Genomic DNA, 18,963 nt, shown 5'->3' with positions numbered 1-18,963 from the left:
AACAGGAAATTTCATTCTCATCATATTTTCGATTAACCAAAGACTACACTATACTGTGAGCACGTAGAAGGCAGCAATCATGTTCCTGTTATAGTTTACATAGTTAAGTATTAACTATTCTAATTTCCCTAATTTCTGGAAACCTTTCAAAATCATATAAAGTAATCTTCTGCCACCTAAAATGATATATACTAATCTTTTTATTGAAAAAAGGCCATTCTAACTCTTACTTGTGTTATTATTCTATGATAATGTAATCTTTTCTGAATGACTCAGTCATCATGGATAGCAATTTTTTAAAACATATTTATATGCCACCCTGTTTCTATAAATGATTAAAAACAGCTTACAAAAAAATGAAAATATAAGAAGATAACATAAATTTTAAATCAGAAGTATAAAACCAAAATAAGGTCATGAGATGACGTTTAAAGTGAGGCCAAAAAGTACAAACCCTGATATGCATGGTTAAGTGCCCTTAATTTGTTCCAAATATAGAATGAAAAGGCACCAAACAAAATGGCTGTTACCATAATACAAAATAATTTTAGATAAAAGTAATTCTTATCTTTTATATAACGCATATCTTAAAAGAGTATTTTCCCTAGACAAAAAAAGATATATATACCCACATGCATACACACACGCAACACACACACAATCACACATACATGTACATACACACATATCCATATATGTGTATACGTAAATATAGGTATGTATGTAAATATATGTATATGCAATATAAAGATATCACCACTCACACTAACCAAACTAGCAGAACATTAAAACTGCATAAGAGATTTTTTTTTTTGGTCCAGTCCCCTCAAACACTTTATGGATACCGTGTTTCCCCAAAAATAAGACTTAGCAGGACCATCAGCTCTAATGCATCTTTTGGAGCAAAAATTAATATGAGACCCAGTATTATATTATATTAATTATATTATATTATATAAAACCCGGTCTTATATTAAAGTAAGACTGGGTTTTATATTAATTTTAGCTCCAAAAGATGCATTAGAGCTGACTGTCCAGCTAGGTCTTATTTTCGTGGAAACACGGTAGTAATAAGGGGTATACGCATGGATGAGAGTCAACACAGAGAAAAAGACAAAGCTGAACAGGCAACCTTGAAAAACTCAGTATTGGAGTTCATGTAAGAGGTGGAATCTGCAACAGGAACAGAGCAGAAGCGGCCCAAGAAACAGGAGAAAATACCAGGAGAGTATAGTGCCATAAAGTTAAAGAAAAAGAATATTTCAAAAAGAAAAGAATGGTTAAGAGAGTCAAATACTGAGAAGTAAGGAACATGAGGCCTGAAAAGTAAGTGTCCACAGGCTTTTAGCCACACAGAAGTCACTCGTGACCCGAGAAGAAGTGTTTTGGTGGATGATGGGGCCAGAAAGCAGATTAGAGTGGGTTGAGGAATAAGTATGGAGTAAAGAAATGAAAATGGAAGGTAGAGACAGCTCTTTTGAGATGTCTGGCCTTTAAAGAAAAAAATAAATAAGGCATTAGATGGAAAAAAGCATGGGGCTAAGGGAGAGGGTTTTTTTAGTGTTCATTGTTTTATTAACAAAGAGGCTCCAGCGAGTTTAAAATCCAATGAGAGAGATCTGTAGGGAGGGAAAAGTTTAATAGAATCAGAAAGGAGGCTTCTGAGGCAATGGCTGAAATGGGATCCAGAACATGGAAAGAGGGAGACAGGCCTTGGACAGGTGGAGGGTGGATTCCTCTGTTAATAGGAGCAAAGATGGCTAGGATGGATACACATGAAAGGGAGGTTTGTATCTTTGGTAAAAAGAAAAAAGACTTTCCATTTGCTGACTTCAGTTTTCCTGAAAAGTACAAATTGAGATTATCAGTTAACAGTGAGGGAAGGAAAGGCGGTGTGAGGGAGAGAAAGGGTGAGTTAACATGGATAGAAAAAGATTGCTGGTTGAACCCTTTGACGCTGGTAATGATGAAGTTATAGTAAAACCCATCTAGCCTGAAGTCTGACTTGCTCCAGTGTGCTTCACTGCTTGGGTACATGCACAGACAAAGCAGACACTCGTAGCTGGGCTCACAGGGGGTCAGGCTTTACTGACTGTGCTCAGCAGCTTCCGAGGAACTGAAAAAGGATACCATGAAAGTTTAAAAAAAAACAAAAAAAAAACCACTCCCTTTACCTAGAAATCAGTCTTAGAACAATCTTTGTACTCCAGAACATAATTCACCAACTCATACACAGATGCATGAAGCCACATATGTCACTTCACATCTGCTCTTCAATAAATCACACAAGAAGAATATGCATTAAATATGCCTCACTTATCCTGATGGAAGAGCAGTTGCCATAACAAATTCCCAAAGATGACTGTTTGGATTAAATCATGTTCAGGCTTAGCATGTTCTTACCGTTCTTATTGGTGCTAAAAGCATCTCACCTCCCCCACCCCACCCCAACCCCGGGGGGTGGTGGAAAAAAAGACCTATAATGCGATCCTCCTCTCTCCCCCCGCAAATAAATATGAACATGCAGGAGACCCACCCACAGTTGTGTAACTAGGTATAGACATTCCTTTATGCTCATATTTGGACACATATTGTTGAAAGAAACACAGCCAAGAACTCCAAGGTGGCAACAAGCTGTGAAGGTAATTCTACCTTTTCTCAAATCTAGATGCCCCAGCTTATTTCAAATATTCTTCCAATTTTTTTTCCTACAAAATGACTCTCTACTAACAACAAGGGAGAAACACTGTAATTTACAGCAAGATTTATTAGTCCTTCAAGATTGGAATCTAACAACCTCAGAAATTAAAAGATACCTAATAAAGTATGACTTCCACTTCGCAAACAATCAATTCTGTTAACAGCCTCACAGACTTTAATAAATACGGAAAACAGTATTGATTTAGATAGAGAAGTTAACTTCTTCAGTACCTATATTTTAGTGAACTTGTGAGAGCAAATTATACGTAAGCCTTAGTGATTAGGGGATAAGTTCCCTGCCCCCCAGCAAAAAAAGGAGATGGCTCGGCTTATTTTTTACTTGGTAGAAAAAAACAATTAAACTACTTCATATCCCAGAATAACATAAGAATATGAATCTATAAATGAGTCAGAATAAAAAAGTGTTGTAATGGAACAGATGGACCTATCAAAGAAAAGTAGGAGAGAGATCATCACATGCCAGCTGCCCCTACAAGGTATGAGAAATCTTAATACTAAGTGAAAGATAAGAAAATGCTGACGGGAAGCATGAAGGAAGAATATGTCAGGTTTCGAAGTAAGGGAAGACTTTAAAGCCCATTTTCACTTGAGCTGTACTGTCACATGCCCTATTATTAGTGGGCCATTAGGGAGGGAGGGACACTGAGCTTCATTACACATTTCCTAAATCTCCGGCATTGTGATTGGCACTCTCTCATATGTTATTCCGAGACAGCTGATGTGTTGTTGTTTTTTTCTTTCTTTCTTTTTTATTAGTTTCAGGTGTACAAAACAAGGTAATAGCTAGACATTTATAGCCCTCCCAAAGTGATAACCCCCCTCCCCCAATCTACTACCGCTCTGACATCGTATATAGCTGTTACAATTCCACTGACTCTATTCCCTATGCTGTACTCCACATCCTGTGACTATATATAAATATAAATATATACATATATATAATTATAGTTGACATTCATTATTATATATGCTTTTTAAGTGATTAGATCACTCATTTTTGCCAACTTATTTGGTCATTTCCCCCGCCCCCCCCCAAAGTCTTAACCCACACATGTTAAGACTAAAAGCTTGTACACCACACAGAGGGAAACCTGAGTCTGCAATTTCAGCTCTGGCACATACTGTGAAAGATAAAGAAAAATAATGTTATGAATAAAAGGGAAAATTAAAATTGCTAGAATCCAATTAGCAAGTAAAGTAAGGAATTGTTTCTTTCTTAAGGCATCACGGAGGGCAAACAGTGCAGAAGGGGTCTATATCCTCAAAATTTTAAATGTAATATCTTTCCAGTAATTCTACTTCTAGGACCTTATCCTACAGACACTTTCACACATCTGCACAATATAAAGTCCAATACAACATTTTTAATAGCAAATAATATAACGTCCATCAATCAATTGTTACATCCATCTAATTGAATACTATGCAGCATGTAAAAGAATAAAATAAGTCTATTTGTGCTGATATGGAAAAATGTCTAAAACAAGTTAAACGGAAAAAAGAATAATGCAAAATAGCACATATACTATTCTCTCATTTGTGTTTTAGAAAAAATTATATTTATGTTCAAGATTAGGTGCTTAGGTAAACTATACCGCAATAAACTTGACCCTTCCCTCAAAAAGAAACAGAAAATAAGTATTTCTATATGTATAGAAAATTTCTTGAAGAATAGCAATTGCCTCAGAAATCTGGGGAAAGAAATCACATTTCAATACATACTCATTCACTCTATTTGAGTCTTTTATAATGTTAATGTGTTACATTTTCCATTGGTTGCTATTTAAACAAAAAATCACAGATACAAGAAGTAGCAGGGCTGTTGGCAAAGAGTGCCTACTGTAGAAACTGCTACAAAGGCTTTCATGGTGAGGACAGCCAGGGGAGCAGTCTTCCCATGATGGTTGTGTCAGTTTTTCAATTTTCTGACTGAAAAACTGGAACTAGAACTTTGGCTATGCCTTACGTCACATCTATAAGGAACTACTTCATACAATAGTGGAAGGATTAGTATTATAGAGAATTTCTATAAAGTGGGCAAGAGGGCCAGGAACATAGAAAGAAGGTAACATAAACAGATGTTTCCTCTAAATATCTACAAGCCAAATTATAGCCCCAAAACTGCAGGTAAAAATACAGTTACACTGAAAAACGGTCACCAGATGTGAACACAAACTTATACACCTCACTTTGATGCAGATGCATTACAAGCAATGCATGTGAGCTCTCGAAGGATTTAAAATTGGTGGTAATGGTTAGAAGTCAACCACTGATGTTCTCTGTTCGACTGTTTTGAGTTTATTTGGTAAGGTACCTTTGCTTTTGCCTCACGAACTGAAATACTTATGACTTTTTAAAAAATTCACAACCTCCAGGGCTCTGTGTCTGTGCGTAACCCGTGGCCACACAAATCAGAGCCCATACCTGTATGTGTGCACACACACATCCACACCCCAGAACTCTGGGTTCTGCAGCCTGAAGGCAGATCAAGTTCTGAGGGCAAAGAATCATCTAGTCATCGAGCACCCAACCGCCTATGGGAACATGTCAAGCCGCACAGGGCCTCCTCCCAGTATTAAACCAGTCCAATCCAGTTTAGCCTGTATGGTGTGATTGAATCCAAGCCTGTGGCTGAATCACAGGCCTCCAGGTCAGATTATTAAACAAGAAGACTCTGACCACAGCCTTAGGTATTAACCTTCCCAATTACCACATCTTTAAACATTGAATACAATGAAATATGATGGTCCCATTAAATTCTAATTCACAAGGCAAACAATGAACAAAATAATTGCTACCTTCCCAACTATACACGCAAACAAGTGAAACAATTCCTGGCTACCTAATTAGGAAATATTTAAATGGCATGCTCCTGAATGTAACCTATTTCAAAAATGTGGAGTCTCTCTTGGGTAATATATTTAAAACATGCGTATGAAAAGAATGCCAGGGAACTTAAAAGGTGAATTAATTAAATGAATGGGATAAATTAAAAACAAGAATAGGACAAGCAGAAACTAGTAAGCAGAAATAATCTCTCTTCAAAACACATACGCCCCCTAGCATTTTCGTCTTGACATACTTAGGATCTTTCCATGTCGCCACCTTAGGTTCACCTGGCCCCAGTGCACACATTGTACTGTTCTTTCTGGCCTGTGGGCCACTCTCATGTTCATGCCTGCTCAGGCAAACATGTTTTCACACTGTGTGATGCTGGGCTTTGCTGTTTTGGAACGTGGCTTTCATTAATATTCTAGGGCAGATATCCACTTGGAGAGACTGATAAAGTAAGACAAGTCAGGAGCTGAACTTCAAGCTGGAGGACAGAGCTTTATTTCTCTCAGAAAGAAAAAAGTCAATTTCACTGTGATGCCAGAGCGCACTTTAGTGAGAACACCGAAGTATCAGCTGAACTCTCTGCTTGTAGCCCCTACCTCTGAAGAACACGTACTGTTGAGTTTTACACCTTCACTTCTACCTTTCCTCCTGGTGACTTATTAATCTCTTAGTGTTTAGGGGATACTCCTACAATCCCGTGGCTGTTGGTGCTTGGCTAATTCTACTTCATCCTCTCTTGCTTTTAAGCCACTTACTCATCAAATGCTTTTGTGACATTCTTTTGATATAAGTCAATCAAATCCAGTCTTCATTGTTATTCTTTTGAATGAAAACTAAGGCTAGGGGCAAATCGTTTATTTACCTAAGATTTCTTACCTGTTGTGGTTTTCAGTGAAAAGATTTTAATATGTTTAAGGAAAATTTAAACTATACAAACAAAACAGGCAGAAACTAGTACAGACATATGGTATTTTTATTACTTGAACCCGTTCCATTGAAAACTGAACATAATAAATAGAGATTCCTAGAAGGAATTAGGAGCACAACTTCCTAAGACAGAATTAATAGAACATAATATATTTATCAGTGACCTATTTAAATAGGACCTATAGAACTATCCCTTGCAATTTCCTCCGCTAAATCATATTCCTTTTTCTTATTACTCACTGCATAATCCAGTCTCTTCATCCTCTTTAGGATAATATGACAAACAAAAGCTATAGAACAGTTCATTTGTGATTTTGTGCTTACTTAATGCTGTTTTCATATTCTTTTATATACAATTTTCCTCACTGCGTTATGAGTTGCTGCTGATGTTATTTTCATAGACGGCTAATTCAAGTTAAGTAATCAATGTTGTCCCTCATTAATTTTTTACAAAGGACAAAGATCTTAGCTGGCAGTTACATATGGTACTATTCAGTCCTTTCTTAAGTTTATTAAGAATTTTCATATATCTTTGCTGAATGTCATTAGTCTTCAAAGTTGCACTGTCACTGTTATTCTGGTCAATAGGTCCATTTCTTGATATTTAGTTCGCCTACAGAAAATCATGTAAGTTACACAGAAGACTACAAGGGTTTGAGAATCCAAAGTAATCACCTCCACTATTTAAAAGGTATGTGATGTTGACAATGTCAGATACCTTTACAGCTTCAGCTTAATAATTTAATAATTTGCTAATTTAATAAATTGATAAAGTGGAAATAATCCCATCTATTTCACAGGACTGTGATCATTTAAAAGCTACCACATGTGAAAAACAGCTAGTAAGAAACTGATACATGGTCATTCTGCATATATTTCTTGGGTATCTACTATGTGACAGTTACTTTCATTTTACCTTCAGGGGCCATTTTTATTGCATAACATCTCTATATTAGTCTTATTATATAAATTTTTCTTCATTTTTATTTCATATAATAGTTGTTCCAAGAAACAGAAATATTGGAAACTTAAGTTTTCTATGGAATATTTTAGAATAACTGAATTATTAGTAAAGTACTACTTACTGGGGTTAACATTCTCTACTTTTAGAAGTCATATTCAATGTGGGAACAATAAGAATATGCTAGAAAATCCAAATTAATGTACTTAATAACTTTTGACTGTATTTACATTAATACAATATCTAAAGGCTGCTATTACTTCTGTTTCCATTTCAAATCAATATTCTAAATCTTTAGAACATATTATGTACACAGAAATCTTACTAAATCACTTTTTACAAATAATACCAGTGTACTCTTAAAAGACAAATATTATCTATTTTCCTTCTAATCTCCAGAAGAAATCTTTCATATTCTAAATCTTTCTTGCCTTTCCATACAGCATGCAAACTTGCTATATAAAAGGCATCACGTCCCTTTTTCTATACAATGCAGTAATCACGAGGTTCTTTCCTTCTAAACCCTCACTCTCTCTTAAGATTCTACACAACAAATTATTCCATATGGTTAGACAGGTAATTGACTAGAAACCAAATCCATGTGCCAGAGGTCAAATAAAATTCATATTAACAAATTCATATTTATCTAAAAAAATATGAAAAAAACCCCAATTAAGTAAATATGTTTCCATAGCAAATCCAAACACATCACAAAATTTATGGAAATAATTATCAAGTAAAAACAACTGTTAAATAAGACACGACTCTCTAAACGAGAATATCCAATATCTAAATGTGAATACCCCATATCCAAAAATCTGTCTATAGTGATTTTTCAATTGTTTGCAACTGTCTCTTTTGTCTTTATAGACTAAATCAAGGCATTCCACAGTGAAAACTATATGTAGTTCAACCCCATCCATTTAATTTTACACATTCTAGAAGACAAGTACTCAATTGTTTAAGTAAAAAGAAAGGCCTGAGGACTTTAACTAAAAATATAGTTCTACAGATGAAAAGTTTCTTCTAATGAAAAAAACCACAGTAATATATTATGAGGCACTGGATAACTTAACAAAACTTCAGCAACAAAGAAATCTTATAATCATTTACACTGGATATTCAGTATTTTTACCGTGAATTCTAACAAAGCAAAACAAAGCAAATCAGGAAATCAAAATTCAAAGTGAAAGTACAACAACTTTCTAAAATGATCACTCTGCCAAAATAAAAGTTCAAAACAAATAACATTCAAGCAACCCCAATTCTCTCCTAAAGCAGTATAAGCTCTATAACATTAAACTTTCCTAGAAAATTGTAGGATCTTTGACATATACATAGACGTATTTAAGTACTTAAGAGGAAAATGCATAACATGCGTATACCAATTGGGACTTATAATCCCTCACAAATATTGTAGAGACAATTGCCTGGAGACCATTGTATTTAAAAGTCAATTATTTTAGAAGACAGCTGGCTTCTAAATGTTTTGCTTTTTCAGAAAAAAACTTCAAAGACGAGAGCAGAACACACCCTCAAAGATGCATCATGATATAAATCCTTTAAGTATGTCAGTCCAAATATTTTTAGTCAAAGACCCAGAAGATCTTATCATCCCAGGCAGAGAATGCATCCAGATACACAGCCTTCTGATGGCCCTTGTGTTTTAAGTCACATGGGAAGCGCCCTGTGATAATCACAGTGTCTGTAACCACTAAACCCTCCTGGCATTGTGTCACTCAAGGAGATCTGGGACTTTATTTTGGACAAGTGTTGGCAAGTTGATCCTGGTTTTTCTTTGTAATTCAGCAACCTATACCTCCCTCCATTGAAATGCTGTTCCATAAAGGAAGTGTTCCATAAACACTATTACAGTGTTTAAAGGGGGTTCTTAGGGTGTGGATACATAGGAGAGTCATTACAGTTTTAGAGATGTTAAAACTTCTAAAATAAAAGAGGTGGGGGAGAAGAAGGGGAGAGAAGAGGAGAGTGAAAAGGAGAAGAGCGGGGAGGGGAAAACAGAATTTCAGGTCAAACAGACCAAGGTTTGAATCTTAGCTCTGTAGCTTATTAGCTGTGTGACCTCACCAAACTTGAGGTTCCTCGTCTGTAAAAGTAGGATACTAACAGTTCCTGCTCTATGCAACAAATGGAAAAGTTGAATGAGATAATATATGGAAAGTACTTACATATAGAATGCCTCACATATAGAACATTATCAAAATAGTAACTATTCTATATAGTTAATAGTTAATGAAACAAGCTTGTCAGTTTCATGAGTTATAGCTTAGGCTTACTCTATTTAGCAAGAAATTCAGTTCTTCAAAAACATTGATATAATCTTTGAAAAACCAAGAAAAATAACTGCGATCAAGAAATACATAGTTTTCAATACACATTTTCTGGAGATTCTGCTTCTCAGAAGTCAGTAAGAGCATGGATTCAAGAGCCAGAATGCCTGAGTTTGAATCCCAAGTTGGCCACCTGCTGGTTGTGGGACTTAAAGCAAGTATTTATTGTGTGTCTCAGTTTCTGCCATTAACTAGGGGGTGGCAATTAGGGACGTGGCGAGGATTCAATGAATTAATAGATGTAAACGGCTTAGGATAGTGCCTGGCACTCAGTAAGTGCTATGGAAGTGTTCACTTGGATTTACCTATTAATAATTCTCGCTGGAAAACTCTTTACCACCCCAAAATTGGCCTCTGTGAAACCCAGTTACTCACCAGAGTTAACTAACTATACTGGGGGACTACGATGCAGAAACTTGTGAGCTTTAAGTCTGAACTAAACCCTTATCTTACTACATACCAGTTCTCTATTTAAACAAACTTGGTCTCCTACCTGTAGATTCTACATATCAGAGCTTACTATCTGCTAAATGACTGGTACCATCCAAAGACGCATTATAGCTATGTGTGCCTGCCTCTGTAGCAGTCTGCATGGTGGGAATGCGGTGGTTTTCCTTTTACTTGTCTATGTTTTCTAATTTTCTGCAATGTTTCTATGATAACAAAAGGTTACATTAAAATTTGGAAATAAAACACTTGGAAATATTTGTCTAAGGAAAAACACCCACCAATTCCATACCTGTATTTATGAATGATGGCATTAAATAGTTTTCCATCTCTCCAGCACGTAGTGAAATTTTCACACCGTATTCCAGCATAGCCCTCTGTTGCCTGCTGTGTCCATAGTAGCAATCTCTCTTTCGCAGACATATCCTCTGACTCTCCAGTAACATGGATATCAGACATCTAAACAAGATGGAAAGTGTTAAACCGTTAGAAAGGAAGGAAGTTAACTCAGAGTAAGAACCTACTATGTGCCAAGCACTTTACAAATCCTATTTTACTTAATCCTCATGGGGAAACTAGGTATATTTTCCCCATTTTACATCTAGGGAAACTGAGTTCCCAAGAGGTTAATAGATTGAAAAAGTCGGATTAAACCCAAGCTTCTATTTTTTTTTTATTATATCCAATGTCACAGCATTAAAAAGTCTCCATTCCTGTTACTAATCAGATCTGGTAAAACAACTTAGGCAAATGTTTTTCCAAGTTCAAATGGATCCAAAGGAAAACCTACAAATTAATCTACATTACCACCTGCAGAGAAGAATTTAATCCAACAGGTATTCTGTATAAAGAACAAAGAAGGAAAACAGTACCCTCTCCGATTAATTACATTACATAACAATTTGGCCTAACGTCACCTTAATATCCTCATGATCCCTTGCTTAGCCTACTCAACATGAAACCTTTATCACCGGATTTTTTCCCTATATTTTTGTTTTCATTAAATTTTCTAAAAGTCATTTCCGTTAATAATAAAACAGGTCATCAGTTCATGATTTACATTTTCTCAAGAATTTCTTTCATCAGGTTCCTACTTCATCTGCTGATAATAATATCAGGCACAAAGTGACTTTACCAGGGGTCACACAGTAATTCCAAAGCTGGGATTAACACCAACAAACAACTGTTCCCTCAATCAGTGCAGGATGCAAAGTCAAGGGATCAAGAAGGCAGGTGGCAAGGCAGGCTCAGGATGAGTAAACAAGAGACTGGAAGCAAGACATAAAGAGGCCCAAGTCATTTTGTTACAGGGTAAAAAAAAAAAATCACTAAAGTCATGAGACTGGCTTCCAGTCCTGGCCACTAGTAGATCCACAGCTTTGAATTCATTTCATGTCAATGAGTCATCTTCCTCATCTATAAATTGAGAAGGGAGGAGGTAGAAGCACATAATGTTTAAGACTCTCTTCGGTCTAGACTTGAGACTATAAATAAAACACAAAAGTCAGAAGTCAAAATAGGCAGAGTCAAGCAACTGAAAGCACAGAATTGAAGAAAAAAAATACTACAGAAAGTCTTTAGTGACTGTAGCAATGCCAAGCTTACACAGGAAGCCCTTTATTTCTCCCAACTGCCATAAGAGCCAGGGGCGTGGCCAACCCAGGGCCTGGGGCAGGAACACAGCAGCAGTTAAAGGCCACACCAGGCCTGGAAACCCCCAAACCATCACTTGGAGGTGACGGCCACACACACCCCCCTTCTCCTGCATTCAGCAGAGGCAGTTCAGCCACCGTCTGAGACATGTTCTTTGACAAATGACCAGGATTTGAAAGTGGAGCACAGTGTCTCAATGTAATCATCTTTCCTAGTTAACTGTGTTAAGCTCAGTAGCATGGAAGAGACATATGATGATGAACACATTTTATATATATATAAATATAAATGATTTTTCTTTTCTTTTCTTTTCTTTTTTTAATGTGGACAAAAAGAGCTGAAAAATCGCCAATTTTCTTCTGCCCAGCTTCCAACTGATATTCTGATTTCAAATTATGCTTGAGAGCCTTTCTGGCACATTCTGAGTTTAAATCCCATTTTCTCCCCTTACATGTCCAAATTACTTACCTATTTTAAGACAGTTCCCCCACTTGTACAATAATGAAGGTAACAATTATTACACCGTGTTGTGAGAATTCAACAACATGAGCACAGTGTATGCCCGGCACACAGTAAGTGCATGCTCAGCTCTTTGACTGTCCTGATTATTTATGACAAAGGGAGAAGCACACATTTGGCATTATTGTTCTCCTAATTCTCTTCCTGTACACAGGAGTGAAAGATAAACCTTGGACATCTGCTGCCTCAAATTAATCAAAATCTATGAAAACAAGAATTCAGAAAAACTAACCGAGGAAACTCTGTAAATGGAAAAGTTGAACCTCTAGGTAAAATTTCACAACGAGTCCCTCCTAGCCTTTACAAATTATAAAATCAATGGCTTTGGGGAACTCTTACAATGTAGGAGCTTCGTGGGTGGTATTTACAGCTATTGAAAGAAAAAAAAGAGGGGGGACTCGTTTCCCCTGGGTCAAGAACATTCCTTGCCAGTCCAGTCACAAAAGTAATTACCGAGTAACAAGGGAAGTCAGTAAATTACAACTACAAGGTACCAATTTAACTTTAATAGGTCCAAATGCTAAACAACATTTTATCCAAGGAAAGATATTAAAGGAAGAAGAGTGTAGACGTCTGAAAATAGTCTAAATATCACCCGAGATAAAATCACATATTCTTATTAAATAACTTTCCAATAGATGAATTTCAGATCATCACACAATTTCAGACTGTTACACAAGCATACACTACTTAAAAAACTTACTTTTAAAATGCATATTCAAACATGTAATGAACCAAATTTTAACATATCAAAGACTACTAACACATTAACTCATGTTCAGCTTCTCCTGCTATTTCCAGTATTATCCAATATTACCCTACATGGAAATGTAAAGTCATTATAAAAATAAACTGTACCATTAGCCAATATCTATCTGAATATATCAGACTTTTTTGTGACACCATGTAGCCAAAACTAAAAAGAAAACTTAAATGCTGAAAATTATAAATCGGCAGTTGTCTTTCATGACCCCTGAATTAAAATCAGCAAGACAGCCTGAATCCTCCAGCAGTGACAGGTCAGACTGGATTCTAGGAAGTAATCAAGCCTCCTCCAGTCAAACCCTGGAAGCAATACAGTGATGGTCAGACAGGGTTTCAATTCATGCTGTCTGGGTTCAAATCTCAATTCCCAGAGTTAACAGGATTATGACCCAGAGCCATCCACATAATCTCTCTGAAATCCATTTCCTCATGAAAAAAACATATGATGACATCATAACTTCTAACTCCTGGAGTGCTTCTAAAGCGTCGAGTAAATAATCCACACCACATGCTTAGCACAGGGCCTGGCATGCAAAAAACTGTAAATGTTAGCTTCCCCCACTACAATTGTAGTAGAAGTATTTGCTGCTTAAAGCTTCTCATCAACAATCTGTCAGCGAACATCAAAAACAAACCAGACTTTCTACCCAAGTTCCTTTTGGAAACTTGAAGCCCTTGTGCCTCCCGTCCAGGTCACTGTTGACTGCCACCCAAATTCAAGTTCTTCCTGTCACTGAGCCCCTCATGCCCACACATACTGCTGCTTCATCATCTCTCCTGCTCCAGCTTGCCACCGTTCCTAAACTTGCCAGAAATATCTATTTCATGGTAAACCAAGTCTCTCACACCTTCAATACTTTGTACTGCTTCCACCTTTTTACTGAATCCCAGGTCTCCCCGACAGCATTAACTCAAGTCCAGACACCACTATGCCCAGAAGCAGGAGGAGTGTATTCTAATTCCCCCAATGATGCAAAGCCATAGTTTTCAAGCCATGTGCTGTGGGTACTAAGACCTTATTTTATTTTTCACACCGTAGGCCACTCTTGCACTACCACTTTCTTCCTTTCCTCAAAAATAATCCCTACGTCCCCCAAAGGTTTGGCACCTGGCTGAGTATGTGTCTTTCTCCATCTCGCACCCTCCATCTTCACAGTCCTTTGTCTACTCCCTACTTTTAGCTGTTCACATACCTACTGCTACATCCTGGATCTCATCATCTTGAACCCGAACAAGTCCACCTCAAGTATTTAACTTCTGATAACAATGTCCCATTCTTCTAGCACTTTCACTCCCTAACTCTAGCTAAACCAATTATCTGGCTTTGCTAACATCTCACATTCCTTGACTTGCCCAATTTTGTCCCAATCTATGAGTCCTATTCTATCTTTACTTCCTGCTGTCTGGCCTGTACTATATATCTGGCACCTCAACCAATACCCTCAACCCCCTCACACCTTTCTCCTTACCCTGCAACTACCCAGCCAAACCTCAGTCCTGATCAAGTCAGCTGTATATCTTCTCTACCTTTGCCTTAAGCTTTAAGCTATAAAGATCTACCAAAGAAAACCATACTACCATGTGAACTGCTTAAATTTATGTATTTATGTTAGAAGTCCAGGTAAACTCCAATGTCAATCTCAATAGTATCTCTTAAGACACATTTATGATAAGTTTAAAATGATACTGGGCTCAGTAAGCTTCCACCTTCTTCTAGAACCGAGTCTCACTGTTAGAAATCTGAGGTTCATATCATGTCTTGGTCTGTATCGCAGGCGCTTTCTATTTTCCCTATAATCAAAGTAATTCTTTTGCCTTATTTTGTTTAACTTTTAGACTAACTAAGCAAGTTCACTGACTTTTTTCCTAGCTTATCTTCTTTAAATGTGAAACTTCAGGAAATAGTTTGTCACAGAGTCTGCTTAAATCTACTGTTCTTATTTTCAGATATAATAAGTTCAAGCTCCACATGAAAATGGCACTGAATTGGTTAAAGCAAAACAACAGAAAAACACCCAATTTTCATATAACTTTTGCTATATCCACATATATGAATAGGCCAAATCTTTACTTCTCTGAATTACAGGGAAAATGTTATTTCCTCCCCGTTCAGTAGAACTCAGAATGGGGTAATGCCACTAATGGCTACAGCAAGAGAGGGTCACCTGCCTTTTACCACCACTCTTCTTATGTGTATTCCTCTTCCAGGAAAGTCTGAGCCTAAATTAGAAAGAAAAATCTGCAAGATTTTTAGGTCCAGTGCAAATATTTTCCAGAGCCCTGACAAAAGCTGGTTTACAGACAATATTTCTGGGCTATGAAAATATTCAACACTAGGCATTCTCAAAAACTGTGTGGTCATGTGAGAAAGTAGTTTCTCCAAATGCGAATTATAAAAGTATTGTTCCTACTGGTAATAAAACAAATGCTTAGGAATATCTAACCATTTGGATAGGGGATACTCAAATTCACTGGAACAGAAATTTGGTGGGTTTTTATATTTTTAGCAAAATTATTTTGAGCTGTCTAGAGCATGAAAAAATGACTCAAGATGCCCAATACATAAAGGCATTTTTATAGTTCAGGATTCTGGGCCTTGAGAGGAAAGAATTCACCATTTCTGTTTTATCCTTTTACTCCATACAAGCAAGATGCAAAACTGAAATAAAAAGCTGAAAGCTAACATCAGCCTAAAAAAATAAAATAAAAAATGCTACCGACAACGAAAAGCCCTCATACTCTTTCCGATATTCACCTCTCTTTTCCCCACATAGCCTCTAACCTTACGCTCAACACTGACACTTGACTACATAGTTTCCCTTCTCCCTCTTGGCAGAGCTGAAACATCCAATAACTGAAACCCAAATAATTGAAACTAAAAGAAGAAGGTATAGGTGGCTGTGGGAGTGGCTCTAGTGGAGGGTAGTGGGGGTGGATACAAGAATTCAAATGCAACTAATAAAGCCTGACCCCCAATTCGCACAGGTCTAATTGTGGCATAACTAGACATATGGTTGCTCATGGTAAGTTGGAGATGAGTTTTGTTTCATTGTGCAGGTCTGACCGAATGCCTCATAGAGCACAGTCAGAAAATGTGAATCAGAGTCTCAACAAATAGCTAAGGGGCACAATAAATACCCCAAAACACACAGATTGTTTTGCTTCTGGAATCCAGGAGCCAAAGAAACCAGTGCAGAACTCTCAAAACATAAAAGGATGAGGTAACTCCAACTCTTCTGAAACCTCCTCATGTGTGTTGATTGACCTGTCAAACACTCAGTCATCTGCTAGTTTTCCACATCCCTACAGAATATATAAGCACCTAATAACATGGACATATTAGTTGTCCTTAGAGTGTTTTTAAGAGTGAAGAGGGTCTTATACCATCATTTCCCCTCATTTCTCTCTACCAACTATTGAGTTGAAGTAACTATTATCCTTGGTCTGGACCATTACCTCTCGTCTCCAATGTCATCTTTTAAGATGCAGTCATGATAGGCCTAGAATGATATTGGGCTCAAGAGAGCTTCCACCTTCTTCTAGAACTAAGCTTCAGTGTCTGGATTGGGAATAGCCTCCTAACTAGTAATAGTCTCCTAATTAGGAATATTCTCATTGCACCAAGTGTTGCCCTATTCTCACTTCCCAGTTTAGGTTGTTCTTTACTCCACAGCCACAGTAATCGAGTTCAGTCTTGGCTGATGTCTCCAGACTCAAACCATTCTCTATCGATTCTATGATCAAACCATGTGAACGACAAACCACATGAACCACATGCTTCCTCTCTGCTAGGGTCTTCTGCTCAAGCTGCTTCTCCCCTTGGAATATACTCTGCCCAACATGGCATGGATTAGGTACTGAGTAACTAATTATCTGCTAAATAAGGGGAGAGGGATCGACAGGGAGGGGAGGCGGGAGAGAGGTTATAAATACTAGAAACACGTTTCATGTTTTCATTTGGTATGAATGAGTTTTAACCTGTCATGTAAACCTTACCATCTTAGAAAGTAAATGATTTCCTTTTAACCTCACTTTCCAAAATAATACGAGAACACCCTGACTACTACACAAAAGTGCCCAGCAGTGAGCACAACCCAGAGACTACACAGTGAGAACCAATGTCAAGTAGTTCACCTAAGCTTAATCTGAATCATTTTTATAAAATTACATAAATTGGACACAGTATATAACCCTCAAAATGTCTTTTCAATGAAAGAAACCCAGCTAACATATCCCATCTCACAGCACTGATTTCATTCACAGCTGATTGATGGATGACCCACTTACTGCTAAATGAATTGCAACAGCCTCACTGTGCAGGTCAGCTGAGTCTGTAAATGTGAAAGTCTGCTGAACAAAGCCAATGCCACCAGACAACTGGGCGACAGGAACACCCTATATTTACAAATGTTGTCATGGTTCTGGCATGCACTGTACCCAAGAACAGCCAACTTACAAAGCTGAATCAGATATTCCCCAAAAGATAATTCATATTTTTTTTAAAAGTATGTATTTCATTATTCTATATGAAGCAAATAATGAAACTTTATTTTTTTTCATTTTTAAAAAATTACAATGTGTTGAAAAGATGAAATAGTTTAATCAAATTACTAGTATCGTGCTAAGTGAAATAAGTCAGATGGCAAAGGACAAGGACCATATGATTTCACTCACATGTGGGATATAAAACAGAAAGCAACAAACAAACTCAGACACAGACAACAGTATCTCTTACCAGAAGGGAAGGGAGGGTAGGGAGAGCATAAAGAGGGTAAAGGGGGTCAAATATATGGTGACAAAAAGGAGACCAGACTTTGAACGGTGAGCACACAATGCAACATACAGATGATGTGTTATAAAATTGTACATCTGAAACTTATATAATCCTATTAACCAATGTTACCCCATAAATTTAATGAATGAATGGATAGATAGATAGATAAATGATGTGTAACATTGCAAAAGGCAACATCTCTGAAGTTAAGAGAGCTAAGATATTTAGTTTAGAGAAGGCTATGACTAGAATTGATTAAGGAATCAGGAGAACTCAAACCAAAAGAATGCAAAGCCATTTGGTAAACCCCCTTGTTTCACTGGCGAACAAACTTAGGCTAAAAGAGATGATGTGACTTGTCCAGGGTTCTATAGCACACTACTAAGAGGCCTCAGGTATGGACCTCGGTCTCCCAAATTCCACTTCAGAATCTGCAGAAATAGAGTAAAATTTCTCCTTTATATTTAGAAATCTATCCTTCCAACTCAGACTAATTTTTTCTCTGTGTCACCAGCCACACTGGGTGATTCCTTTCACTGCACCCTGCTGGGAAAATGGCTGCACACACATAGGTCATGAAAGGTCATCGCCTAGCTTTGCCTCACCTCCTAAAGACCCTTTTTACTTCAGCTTCTCGGTCTCTATATTGGCAAAGCAGCTAATACACAGAACACTACACATTTTCCGAGAAAGATACAGCCCTGAATCTCTCACATGAACTGAACGTCAGGTACGATAGAAATTTTCCTCACTAGACAGACACACTGCCTTAACGGGCAGCCTTTCCCCTCCATGGAAAAGCAGATCTGCCTCTGGCATTACATTCTCTTCTTCTCTCATACCGGAGCTACTATCAATAATGCCTTTGAACTGTATCTATACTAGGTTTAAATAACAAATATTAGCTTCAAGAATGGGTCCTCCCAGGGTCTATCTCTTTTCCAACAGGTTGACAAAATTTTACGCTAATTATGGAATTAGAGGAATATACTGTCTGACACATCATA

At 37.2% G+C, this 18,963-nt stretch overlaps 1 protein-coding gene across 30 annotated transcripts in view; it reads right to left on the bottom strand.

Moving 5' to 3' along the window:
* DST (dystonin) overlaps window positions 1–18,963 on the bottom strand; it is a 428,859-nt gene that overhangs the window by 176,742 nt on the left and 233,154 nt on the right. For all 30 annotated transcript variants that reach the window (XM_019734620.3, XM_019734625.3, XM_019734626.3 and 27 more), the window contains one exon: window positions 10,538–10,704. In XM_019734620.3, the coding sequence (XP_019590179.3) occupies window positions 10,538–10,704 (167 nt within the window). The remainder of the gene's footprint in view (window positions 1–10,537; window positions 10,705–18,963) is intronic.

The sequence above is a fragment of the Rhinolophus sinicus genome, chromosome 2 (genome assembly GCF_057876585.1).
Source record: "Rhinolophus sinicus isolate RSI-liver-muscle chromosome 2, RSI-T2T, whole genome shotgun sequence".
In the NCBI taxonomy this organism is placed as follows: Eukaryota; Metazoa; Chordata; class Mammalia; order Chiroptera; family Rhinolophidae; genus Rhinolophus; species Rhinolophus sinicus.
Note: the sequence above shows the minus strand (reverse complement) of the source record. Positions and strands in the feature narration are given on the sequence as shown.